This window comes from Procambarus clarkii, chromosome 69, assembly GCF_040958095.1.
Source record: "Procambarus clarkii isolate CNS0578487 chromosome 69, FALCON_Pclarkii_2.0, whole genome shotgun sequence".
Lineage (NCBI taxonomy): Eukaryota > Metazoa > Arthropoda > Malacostraca > Decapoda > Cambaridae > Procambarus > Procambarus clarkii.
The window spans coordinates 14,494,937-14,507,937 of record NC_091218.1 but is presented as its reverse complement, the minus strand read 5'-3'; the positions used below and the strand labels follow the sequence as shown (position 1 = coordinate 14,507,937).

Genomic DNA, 13,001 nt, shown 5'->3' with positions numbered 1-13,001 from the left:
ACACACCACAGGAAGCAGCCCGTGACAGCTGATTAACTCCCAGGTACCTATTTACTGCTTTATAACAGGGGCATAGGGTGAAAGAAACTCTGCCCATCGTTTCTCGCTGGCGCGCGGGATCGAACAAGAGACCACAGGATCACGTACCCAGCGTGCTGTCCGCTCGGCCTCCGGCTCCCTGTGTGTGTGTGTGTGTGTGTGTGTGTGTGTGTGTGTGTGTGTGTGTGTGTGTGTGTGTGTGTACTCACCTAGTTGTACTCACCTAGTTGTACTTGCGGGGGTTGAGCTCTGGCTCTTTGGTCCCGCCTCTCAACCGTCAATCAACAGGTGTACAGGTTCCTGAGCCTATTGGGCTCTATCATATCTACACTTGAAACTGTGTATGGAGTCAGCCTCCACCACATCACTTTTCTAATGCATTCCATTTGTCAACCACTCTGACACTAAAAAAGTTTTTTTTTTTTTTAGATATATACAAGAGTTGTTACATTCTTGTACAGCCACTAGTACGCGTAGCGTTTCGGGCAAGTCCTTAATCCTATGGTCCCTGGAATACGATCCCCTGCCTCGAAGAATCGTTTTTTCATCCAAGTGCACATTTTACTGTTGCGTTAAACAGAGGCTACAGTTAAGGAATTGCGCCCAGTAAATCCTCCCCGGCCAGGATACGAACCCATGACATAGCGCTCGCGGAACGCCAGGCGAGTGTCTTACCACTACACCACGGAGACTGCGTGAGACTTTCTAATATCTCTGTGGCTCATTTGTGTGTGTGTGTGTGTGTGTGTGTGTGTGTGTGTGTGTGTGTGTGTGTGTGTGTGTGTGTGTGTGTGTGTGTGTGTGTGTGTATGGGTGGGTGTGTGTGTATGTGCGTGTGCGTGTGTATGTGCGTGTGTGTGTGTGTGTATCTGTATGTGTGTTCGCGCGCACACGCATGCATGCGTGCAGAAATATTCGAGCCAAAATAACCCATCGACCTTGATTAGACGAATATTAGTCGATTCTGTAAAAAATGCGCTGTATCAGGTGAGATGTTGGTATGCGCGCGCACGGTATTCGTTATGTTATCCTGACTGTAAAAAGCACACGCACAACCGTTATTCCAGGAGCTTGTACAAGGCTGACCCCACGAATTAGGACCATCAGTCAGTTCCTAAATCACTTGTATTTACCTAGTCCCACCTTTTTATTCGGACAACAATATCGGTGTCTGTAATGCACTGCTCCCACTACATGCATGGTCCCACCGTGTCTGGCACTCAACGATATCGGTGTCTACAATACCCGTCTCCCTTCTCCCATCCACGTAAATGGAAATCGACGAGAAACACGTAAGCCGATGGAACATCCACGTAGCTGCGAGAAACACACACACGCTAAAACCAACGTTATTAACATCACAATAGGTCATGGATTACTGTATAGCATGGCGTGTGACCACCATATCGGAAGACTACACACACGTGTATATAGCAAGGAAATCATTCTTCTAGGAGGCTCCCAGGACGCGTGAGGTGACGCAAATCCTGCGTCGTGTTGGCTTCCTCGTTTCTATGCTTCATTCACTCTATTGTAAGTTCAGAGACGAATATAATCAAGACTCTCCAAGTTTTAATTCATATTTGAAGGTATTCTTAAGGGGCAGAGGCAGTGAAGAAGGTGACTCGAAGCTCCTCATTAGACTACAGATTGAAGTTTAATAGCCATTGCTTCATACATATAGAGATTCATTCATAGATCTTTCAAGGTTACATCATTGAATGACATCTCTGCTCCGTACATAGTTTCGTCTGATTCCAGAACTTTGTGAGCAGTTATAGTAACAATATTTGAGGATGTATTTTGTAAAACTTGAAGGTGGTCTGCGCCGAAGATGGTATCATGAACAAGAATTTGAAATTATCAGATAATTTGCTTCCCGGCAAAGAACATTGCCTGTCTTTCAGAGCCAATAGAGTTTAATTATATGTAACAGTATAATTATCACCTGACATGACAATTTTTATTCTGAATTCTGTTTAATAATACCCAAAAAAGCGCAACACGTATCAGCAATGGTCGTCGAAATAGACCATTGTGTTCTGGGGAAAAAGATCTAATCTAATAAAAGTTTCCTTTAATTGTGTATAAAAACATTAGGAATTGTGTTCCTAAGAAGCACAGCACACTGAAAGACCTCCCAGAAAACCTAAGGGTTTTGTCTTCCCAGACCCCAAGTCCGCTTCTCCTAGCAATATGTTATCAGCTTAATAATACTAGACGACGTTTTGGGATTCAATAGTATGTAGTTGATTGATATCACTTGTTTAACTTTTGCACAAGCTTCACCACACTCCACATTTACCGTCACCAAGCTGATTACAAACACTGTATAAGCTGACTACACACCATTGACACACCATCCAGGCACCATTCACACATCGTCCAGGCACCATTCACACACATTCCACACACAATCCACACTCCATCCACCTTTCACACACACACACACTCCACACACAATCCACACACTCTCTATCCACCGTTCACACACACTCCACACACAATCCACACACTGTCCACACACCATGTACACCAACGACAGACCATCATCAAAACGTCCTCAAACTGTCAAAATTTTACCGTCTAAAAAAAACGTATTTCTCTCCCCCTCGCTTGCCCATAAAATTTACACATTGTACACAAACCTTGTAAACAGATTTGTAAACACTGTTATATAACTGCTTTTTACTAGGAGGCAATCAACAATGCAATTTTTGTCCATAAAAGTCCCTAACGAGAATCAAACAACATTAAGGGTTGTTAAGGCGATAATTTATAGCAGTTCAACTTTCCTTTATAAAAATTATATTATACCTTTTTGTTCAATTATATTTCACGGAAATTTAATCTGTATGTCCTAAAACAAACACAAAAATACTGACATGAAAGTATTTGTACAAAGTATTGAAGACTCAGATCCCTTAGCAAGAAGACTGCTATGCATGGAACCAAAATTATATTATGCAATCTAGATCATACAGTAATAATTTTATATATATATATTTTATAACCCGTAATAAATCCTGATTTTCTAGATAAGCATCGCAGAATCATGTGAGGTAAATGTGTCTTCACACGACAAGCATCTATCGCAAAATATACTTTCATACTTTATTACTTTCATACTTTAATACTTTCATAATTTATTACTTTCATACTTTATTACTTTCATACTTTATTACTTTCATACTTTATTACTTTCATACTTTATTACTTTCATACTTTATTTCTTTCATACTTTATTACTTTTATACTTTATTACTTTCATACTTTATTACTTTCATACTTTATTACTTTCATACTTTATTTCTTTCATACTTTATTACTTTTATACTTTATTACTTTCATACTTTATTACTTTCATACTTTATTACTTTCATACTTTATTTCTTTCATACTTTATTACTTTCATGCTCTCATACTTTCTTCCTGGCCAGGGAAGGAAATGTAGTAACTTGGAAAGAAACTTACGTACACTATTGAAGGTCAACGCTCATCTGAACGTTATTTGTTATTTAATAATTACTTTGAAAAACATCGTTATCAAAATATATTTATCGAATTTCCTTCTGCAATAAAGCGCCAGAGTGCTTAAAACACATCCATAAACTTGTTTTATAATTCTCATAAACCTGAGAGCTTATCAGTACCCAAATCCATGAAAGATATTCTGACTTTCTCCCGAAAGTCTATTGACTATTTTATCGACCAAAACTTGGGCCATTGATCATCATAATTCGGGCCATCGGCCATAACTCGTGATTTGGGACATATTTGAGGATATCTGCCTGAGCCAAAGGATGACTGATGTAACTCGTGATGTCAACGAGAAGTCTTGATGTCGTTCTGGCGTTGTCATATCAACCCGTTACATTCTTTCCTCAAGATATCATTCCATATTCGTAATAATACACGTCCATGTCAAGATATCAACCCAGCGTCGTAATGTTGATATTACATCAAGACACATAGAGTATATAATATAGACCATACGTCGTGATATCATGTAATATAGACCAAGAATAGTGATAAAGGTATACCTTGATATACCAACCATAAGTCGTCATTCCCATCATGGCGTGAGATTAAAGCTTGACTCGGTATATTCGCGGGATAAACGAAGCTTTTGTGTTTTGTGTTAAGCCAAATACCAAAATAGAATTACGCTCGGTACCTTAACAAACGTTCACTCACGCGTGTTGACACGCATGGATTACGTGCACTCGACTGTACTTTTTTTTATTTCAATGCGTCGACTGCGCATGGTATAGATGCGTCGTGCCCTGGCATGCAAAGCTGAAGCACTACTGGCCCAAGGGTTCACGACGCGGCGTGAATTATTTCGTGTCCCTTTTTCGACCCCCGGGATGGGTATTGGGGGCATAATAAATTACTCAACTAACGCAGACGACGAGTCACAATAACGTGGCTGAAGATCTGATGACCAAACCACACATCAAAAGATGGTGAAAGGACGACGTTTCGGTCCATCTTTTCCACACACGACTAAACTAATCTTTTCGACCCATTAATGAGAGAGCGGAAGTGATTGGCCTGTATCCATCAATCATTTACGTGTTCACTAACGAAACCTCTATATCTTTCCTCAGTCATGGCGGTTTTGTCGGCATTTATTACAAGTATATGAGGTTTGAAGCTGTTCGAAGTCGTCTATAACAATTATCTTGGGTCAAAAACCACTTAGCGGTGTTTCCAACCTTGAAAATTATTTAATGTAATTCAAAGTGCAGCTGTGGAAAGATAAACAGGTTTCGTAAAGGAGAGCCTTCCAGCCATACGGCGAATGAAGTATTTTTTATCACTAACATTTATGTTATAAAAAGTTTATGGTCATTATACTTTTGACATATTTACGTTTCCTTCTGTTTTTATAATTGTTATTATTATTTTTTCCTCTTGTGGTGATATTTGGGTTTCATTCTTCCGTTGTTTATTCTCTGTAAACATTCTTTCCTTCGTCCTTGGCCTCATTCCTTCCCTCATCCCTGTTCTCATTGCTACCCTCTTTTCTGTTCTCATTCCTTCCCTCATTCTTGTCCTCATTTTGGTTCCCTATGTTGTCTTGCATTGTTTCGTTTGAACGCTTATCTTAAAAATATCAATGTAAATAAAAAACTTAAGGTAACATTAATATAATTTGTTAACACACTATTATATATTCAAAATAATTTGCTCAGCTGTAATAAAATATCATATCAGTTGTAATATCCTGGTGACTTGGGTCACCAGAGAAGAAGGGTCAAGAAGGGAACAATAAGGTAAGCTCATGGGTACAGAAGGTACCTGTGAGGGTACCAGGTGACCTTATTCACTGTCAAGGACACATGCATACCATGATCAATGGCAGATTTGCACGAACCAGCTGTCCTTGTCCACCAGCAGGAAGATATACGACCACAAATGGCATGTTTATATATTTTAGCACACGGACGGACACACACACACACACACACACACACACACACACACACACACACACACACACACACACTTTCTCTCTCTCTCTCTCTGTTTATCTAAATTTTGATGCCAGATGCTTAAGGATAGCCTCACCCAAATTTATATTTTGTTGTTGTTTAAGATTCGCTACCTGAAACAAAAAGTTCCAGGTAGCACGGGCTATGGTGAGCCCGTAATTCTAAAACTATTTATTTAGAAAACAGACTATTCCCCCTATTCACCATAGGGGGAATAGTCTGGGGTACGATACATAGGCTGGTTGTGGAAAAAGGGACGGGAGGAATAGATAGATATAGTTATATAAAGAGGTAGCTAGATAGTCAGAGAGAGCAAAACAGAGATAGAGACAGAGAGGGGGGAGACAGACAGACAGGGAGACCCGAGTAACACCGGGTACCCGCTGGTCTATAAATATACAGCAGCGAGGAGATGGCGTGAGTGACGGGAGGAGGCAGCACGCCCGCACCACGACTGGCTCAAGTGATAACATGTTTCGTGACTTTACTTCAACCTATAATTAGGTCTTTTATTTATGGTCGCGTCGAGAGGAGCTGGCGAGCAGCACAGGTGAGAGAGAGAGAGAGAGAGCAGGAGAGTAACGTCATGGATGAGGTAAAAAAGCGAAGGAGGAACGTGATGGATGAGGGAGAAAATGAGGTGGAAACGTTATGGATGAGGAGAGAGTGAGGGAAGATGGTGATGGTTAGGGAGAAAGTAGGAGAGGAACGTCATAGATTAGAAAAAAGCGAGACAGAAACGTGATGAATGGGGAAAAAAGCGAGGGGGGAATCGTGATGGAAGAGGGAGAGAGGGAGGTGATAGATGATAAGAGGGAGAAAAAATCTACTGAAGGACTGCCTGGCATGTTAGAAACTGTCCGTCAACCCTTAGTATTAAATCATACATTAAATAGTAAACACAAGTCAGGTCGGATCTGACAAAAGAAGACGGATGTGGGGAGCAATGAGCTCCTTGACATGTCAGGTGACATGGAAAGTAAAGCTAGTAGAGGCATTCGAGATGATATCAAGAGTCAAGAAAAAAACTGAAAATGATCTTCCAACCAGACCAGACCTTTTCCCAATGAGGCAGCAACTTAATAGAGTATTCAAGATGCTCTTGGGCTTGAGTGACCACAGCACTGAAGCCATTAAATATATTAGTGAAATTCTGATTAAGAGGTAGAGCGAGAAGGAAAAAGAAAAGCACATTATACAGGAAATAACAAACACAGTGGGAAAGCGCAATTAAAAATAAATGATGAATTACATAACATAATTATGAAACAAAAAGTGGTAAGCTATACAGATGAGCTATAGAAAAAGTCACCCTCAAAGTTGATTTAATCAAGGCGTTTGTGCCACACATGAACACTGCAACGGTAACGATTCCCAATCCTGAAAATCAGAACAGAATTGTACTATGAGGAAAGTGGCTAAGCTGAACAATAAAGGTACAACAGTAGTGTTCATGTCACTGTTCCATTAGGTGCCATTAGGATAATCTTGTGTAATCGCTACGTAATCCCCCTAGGAAGGTATTCCACTTTCCTTTCCGGTAATAGAAGGGGGAACACAGGAGCGGGACACTTTGCTGATAGACAGCATAATAGATAGCCAAGCATCTATCCCCTCCAACGATGGCTGATCGCGTTATGCATAATATGATAATCGGCCAACCCTGTTGACTTACGGAAGATGGAACAGTTATGAACAGCTTCTCTAACAGCATCATGGTCATTAGAAGCAGCACTAATATACCTGCAAGGTCAGCAACCCTCGATCCTTCAGTATCTGCTACAGATAAGATGCTTCCCATCTTGAATTTTCATCACCAAGAAATGGGAAAGTTCCATCACCAGAGATGGGAAGGTTCCATCACCAAGGAATAGGAAAGTTCCATCACCAGGGATGGGAAGGGTTCCCTCACCACGGGATGGGATGGGCAAAAAGACTCAAGAACCATAAGAGCACTACAAGAATTAATCACAATAGCAACAGACATTGGCTCATAAAATGTAAATGTCTTAGATCATATACAACCCCCATAAAATTCTGTAGTAAAAATGGTTGTCTCTGTGAGTAGGCAGCAAGATTACACAAGAAGCAATAAGGAACCAGAGATGAAAATATCAACAAAGGTAAAATAGCAACAAGCATTGATAAAGACGGAAACAGGAAGAACAATATGGTATGGAAAACAGTAAGAAACGACAATAGAAGAGAGCGACAAATAAAGCATAGACTTTACTGTGTAGGAATATGAGGAAAATCAAAGCATGTGAGAATGTCATTAAGCACAATTGCTTGTCCTGATGTGATCTTATGGGGGAGCGTTATTATCTGGTGGAGAGTGATAACATTACCTGGTGGAGAGGAGATAACATGGAAGGTAGATAACATTAACACATTAACTGAAACCAATGGACCACAATATTCTAAAAGTAACGGTAACCTGGGACTCAACTGAATCCTCTAGGGTTCCTGAGGCATCCTGCTGATATCAAATATGGGTTTCACTCATTACCCCGCATACACTCTGGTGTGGGGCAGGAGTTATACCCCGCATGTACTCTGGTGTGGGGCAGGAGTTATACCCCACATGCACTCTGGTGTGGGGCAGGAGTTATACCCCGCATGTACTCTGGTGTGGGGCAGGAGTTATACCCCACATGTACTCTGGTGTGGGGCAGGAGTTATACCCCGCATGTACTCTGGTGTGGGGCAGGAGTTATACCCCGCATGTACTCTGGTGTGGGGCAGGAGTTATACCCCACATGTACTCTGGTGTGGGGCAGGAGTTATACCCCACATGTACTCTGGTGTGGGGCAGGAGTTATACCCCGCATGTACTCTGGTGTGGGGCAGGAGTTATACCCCACATGTACTCTGGTGTGGGGCAGGAGTTATACCCCGCATACACTCTGGTGTGGGGCAGGAGTTATACCCCACATGTACTCTGGTGTGGGGCAGGAGTTATACCCCGCATACACTCTGGTGTGGGGCAGGAGTTATACCCCACATGTACTCTGGTGTGGGGCAGGAGTTATACCCCACATGTACTCTGGTGTGGGGCAGGAGTTATACCCCACATGTACTCTGGTGTGGGGCAGGAGTTATACCCCACATGTACTCTGGTGTGGGGCAGGAGTTATACCCCGCAACGCTTCAAGTGTGGATATAATACATAAATCAATCACAGTAACGTAATGCATCAATGTGACAATCCTTCTCATGACTCCTACTGATTTATTCATTATAATTACTAATTTTTTAATTTTGACCAAGACTCAAGTACACTAACCGAAGATTTAGTGAACGCTTACAGACGATCAATCTGTTTCAACCATTGCTATCGGAAGAGATATTTCAAGCTCCCTGGGGCGGGTATTGACCGAACATGGGATAGATAAGGAAAGGAAAAGACAAGCGGAAAAGCTATCTCACTCTCCCTCAATCACTTGGCCTGGACGATAGAGCGACGGTCTCGCTTCGTGCAGGTCGGCGTTTAATCCCCGACAGTCCAAGCGGTTGGGAATTTTCCCTTTTCAACCCGTCCCATTCCTAATCCTTCCCCCCCCCTCTCTCTCTCTCTCTCTCTCTCTCTCTAATTTTCTTACATAAGCTCTTCCTGGGTGGCCTTCAAGGCTTGGAAACTGTCATGTAAATAGAAATGAAAAGATTTTTCATGCCAACAGTCGAGCCGGAAACTTTCTCTCATAAAAGTGTGTTAGTTGACTCACTGTGGAGGAAGGGGTGATGAGGAAGGGAGGGGAGGAGGTGTGTAGGGAGTGGGTTGTGTGCATGGCAGAACAGCAGAAACAGTTAGGCAATTTTCCTTTCACCTCATGCCACAGTTCACCCAGCAGCAAAAATGCTACATCAACAAGATCAAATAACATGCATAAGCGTATAAAACTGCCTACCGAGCTATCAAAATGTAACTGTCTTCCTGCAAATCCCTGAATCAAGCACAATGGCATATAGAAATTTACAGAGACGGAGACAAAGAAAAATAAGAGAAAAGAAAAAAGAAACAGTGCAAACAGAGCAAGACGGAGTGAAAGAGTCGAGAGCCCTCGGGAGAAGCAAAGACCCAAAGGAGAACAGGAAATCAGTAGGAACGGATTCTGGAAAGAAATTTAAGGATGAGCGAAAGGGGGGAGAAGGAACAAGGAAGAGAGGTTGAAGGATTAGGATGAGGGGGGGGGGGTAGGATTACGAGTTGGAGGGTGAAGCATCTAGGATGATAAGAGGAAGGATTAAGGATGAGAGAGAAGGAAGGAATTATCATGAAAGAGAGGGAACGAGGGTTGAAATAGCGAAAGCTACTGTATCCTTAAGATATATATTATATTATCACAATAAACTTACTTGAACTTAGGAGGAGGGAAGGATTTGGATGTAAGGGGGGGGGGGGTATATTTAGGGATGAGAGGAGGGGAAGGATTAAAAATGGGAGGGGAAAGGATGAAAGGAAAGTGAAGGAGACGAAGCACGTGAGAGATGGATAAGGATTAGGAACAGGGAAGGGGGAAAATATTAAAGTTTTGAGAGGCCTTGATGAGTGCTGGAGAGCAGGAAATGACGGTGTGAAGAAGAGAGGGTAAATACGAGAGGGAGGGAGGGAGGGAGAGAGAGAGAGAGAGAGAGAGAGAGAGAGAGAGAGAGAGAGAGAGAGAGAGAGAGAGAGAGAGAGAGAGAGAGAGAGAGAGAGAGAGAGAGAGAGAGAGAGGCGAGAACGAGAAGTACAGGAGGAAACTGAGGGAAAGCAGGAGAGGGAAAAGTCAATAACATACAACAATTCAGCCTATGACAGAGCTTTCAAAAGAGCTTAACGATGTTTGTAAATATATATGCCAGAATTTGAAATAGAGAATGGCAGGACTTGTAAATAGAAAAGCTTGTGTAAGCCTATGTCACTCGGTACATGCTAAAGGTAACTTGAGCTTGTAGACCTTATGTAAGTTTTCAAAAAGAAATATAATTGGAATGCTGAACGTATATGACTTGTTAAAACATATGGAATTGTTTTTACAATCATATGTGACTGCTTGTGGAGTTATGCTATTGGGATCCCAGTAACACATTGTAGGGTGTGTAAAGGCTTATACCAGAACTTGCAGAAGCATCTGACTGCACGCAAACATTTGACAGGACTTGTGAACACGCAGAACAAGTCGTCTGAAGCATTCAGCATGGCTACAATAAACGTATATGACCGCACTTGTTGAAGCATACGGCATTAGCTTGTAAGAACATATGACGGTTACCTTGCCATGATTTCGGGGCCCAACGTCCCCGCGGCCCGGTCCTCGACCAGGCCTACTAGTAGGGCCCCGGCCTCCTGGCAGGGGATGTTTAAAAATATATCATTGATTAACCCTATGACAATACTTCTAAAACCATATAACAGTGCTATTCAAGCCATGTGACATGGCATGTGAAACCAAATGATAAATTTTGAAAAAAGTATACTGTCGGGCTTGTAAAATCATATGACAGGAATTTGGAAGCGTATAACAGAGCTTATATAAACATGTACCTAGCGAGCTGTTGAAGGATCATACCGCTAAGCCCTAAGCCTGTAATTCAGCTTGTAAGCGCGCATAGCAGGAACTGTGTGACCACACACAGTTGCGTCATTGAATACGACCGGATGGATTATAGCAATAATGCCAGCTAGAATGTTTTCTATATCTCACATGTTCTTAAAATGTGAAGGAAGTTGAGAAAAGCGTATTCAAAGTTAGTTTTACATTTTCATTGGGGAGAGCCCATTTGGCTCAAGTTCATTTCAACATCTTTGGAGGAAAAGGAAAAGAGAGGGACTGATATTGTATACAGAGCCGGTCGGCCGAGCGGACAGCACGCTGGACTTGTGATCCTGTGGTCCTGGGTTCGATCCCAGGCGCCGGCGAGAAACAATGGGCAGAGTTTCTTTCATCCTATGCCCCTGTTACCTAGCAGTAAAATAGGTACCTGGGTGTTAGTCAGCTGTCACGGGCTGCTTCCTGGGGGTGGAGGCCTGGTCGAGGACCGGGCCGCGGGGACACTAAAGCCCCGAAATCATCTCAAGATAACCTCAAGATAACCATGCAGGATGAGGTGTCAGGTGGTAGTAGGGACAGCAGGTGTGGTGTCAGGTGGTAGTAGGGACAGCAGGTGTGGTGTCAGGTGGTAGTAGGGACAGCAGGTGTGGTGTCAGGTGGTAGTAGGGACAGCAGGTGTGGTGTCAGGTGGTAGTAGGGACAGCAGGTGTGGTGTCAGGTGGTAGTAGGGACAGCAGGTGTGGTGTCAGGTGGTAGTAGGGACAGCAGGTGTGGTGTCAGGTGGTAGTAGGGACAGCAGGTGTGGTGTCAGGTGGTAGTAGGGACAGCAGGTGTGGTGTCAGGTGGTAGTTGGGACAGCAGGTGTGGTGTCAGGCGCTATTCTGTCAGTAGTAGACGACGCCACAGACAGTAGAAACACTGGTAGATGTGGTAAAAAAAACATAAATATCTATATCTGGTAGAAACTCTCAATCATAGTTCAGCCTTAAGAAGCGCGGTACACCTGAGAGCCCGAGTGCCCAACCACTTTGACTGATCGGTATTGCGAAGGCCTCTCTTTTTTTTTTACATGATCAGCGTTCAATCCAATGGTCTAAGTGGTTGGGCACCGTTCCATCGCCCTGTCCTCATATCTTAGTTCCTGGTCCTCATATCTTAGTTCTTGGTCCTCATATCCTAGTTCCTGGTCCTCATATCCTAGTTCCTGGTCCTCATATCCTAGTTCCTGGTCCTCATATCCTAGTTCCTGGTCCTCATATCCTAGTTCCTGGTCCTCATATCCTAGTTCCTGGTCCTCATATCCTAGTTCCTGGTCCTCATATCCCTTCCAAAGGCTACATATTCATAATTAATGCTTTCTCTTAATAATGTTTTTCCGTCACTAAAACTAAAACAACTCAAAAGTGTCAGATTGGTTATATATAACCCAGAAATGATTACAAATGTACTTTTGTGATTTTACATACAAAAATTACTTTTGTTCATCCAGTAAAGAATTCAGATTTTGAAAGATATTTCACCGGCAATTACAGACATTTTTGTCACCAAATCTGCTTATACAAAAGTGAATTATAGCTAACAGTAAAGAGTGAAAATGTTGACATTAGCTTTAATGCTTGTGATACAAAAGTGAACCTTAAGGAATTACAGTGAGGGACCAATCTGCACTCCCTCCAGATTGGCAACTGGAGGGAGTGCAGTGGGTGAGGAAAGAGGGAGGTAAGGGAGAGGGAGATTGGGGGAAGGGGAAGGGAGATTGGAAAGGGAGGGGTAAGGGAGTGGGACCTGCTTGCATGGTAACCTCGCATACCAAGATACTGTAACCTGAAATGTTACAGTACCAGGAAGTCCTTGTGAAACTTACCATTGAGTATAACTCGAGTTAAAATGTAATCTCCTCTCCTCTAACAAATTCTCTTATCACCCT

At 42.5% G+C, this 13,001-nt stretch overlaps 1 protein-coding gene across 1 annotated transcript in view; it reads right to left on the bottom strand.

The window, feature by feature from the left end:
* The window catches only part of LOC138355850 (mucin-4-like), a 9,051-nt gene extending 1,710 nt beyond the window's left edge, over nucleotides 1-7,341 (bottom strand). Inside the window, exon 1 of the mRNA XM_069311390.1 lies at nucleotides 7,216-7,341. Coding sequence (XP_069167491.1) covers nucleotides 7,216-7,341 — 126 coding nt within the window. The remainder of the gene's footprint in view (nucleotides 1-7,215) is intronic.
* Between the last annotated feature and the right edge of the window lie 5,660 nt (nucleotides 7,342-13,001).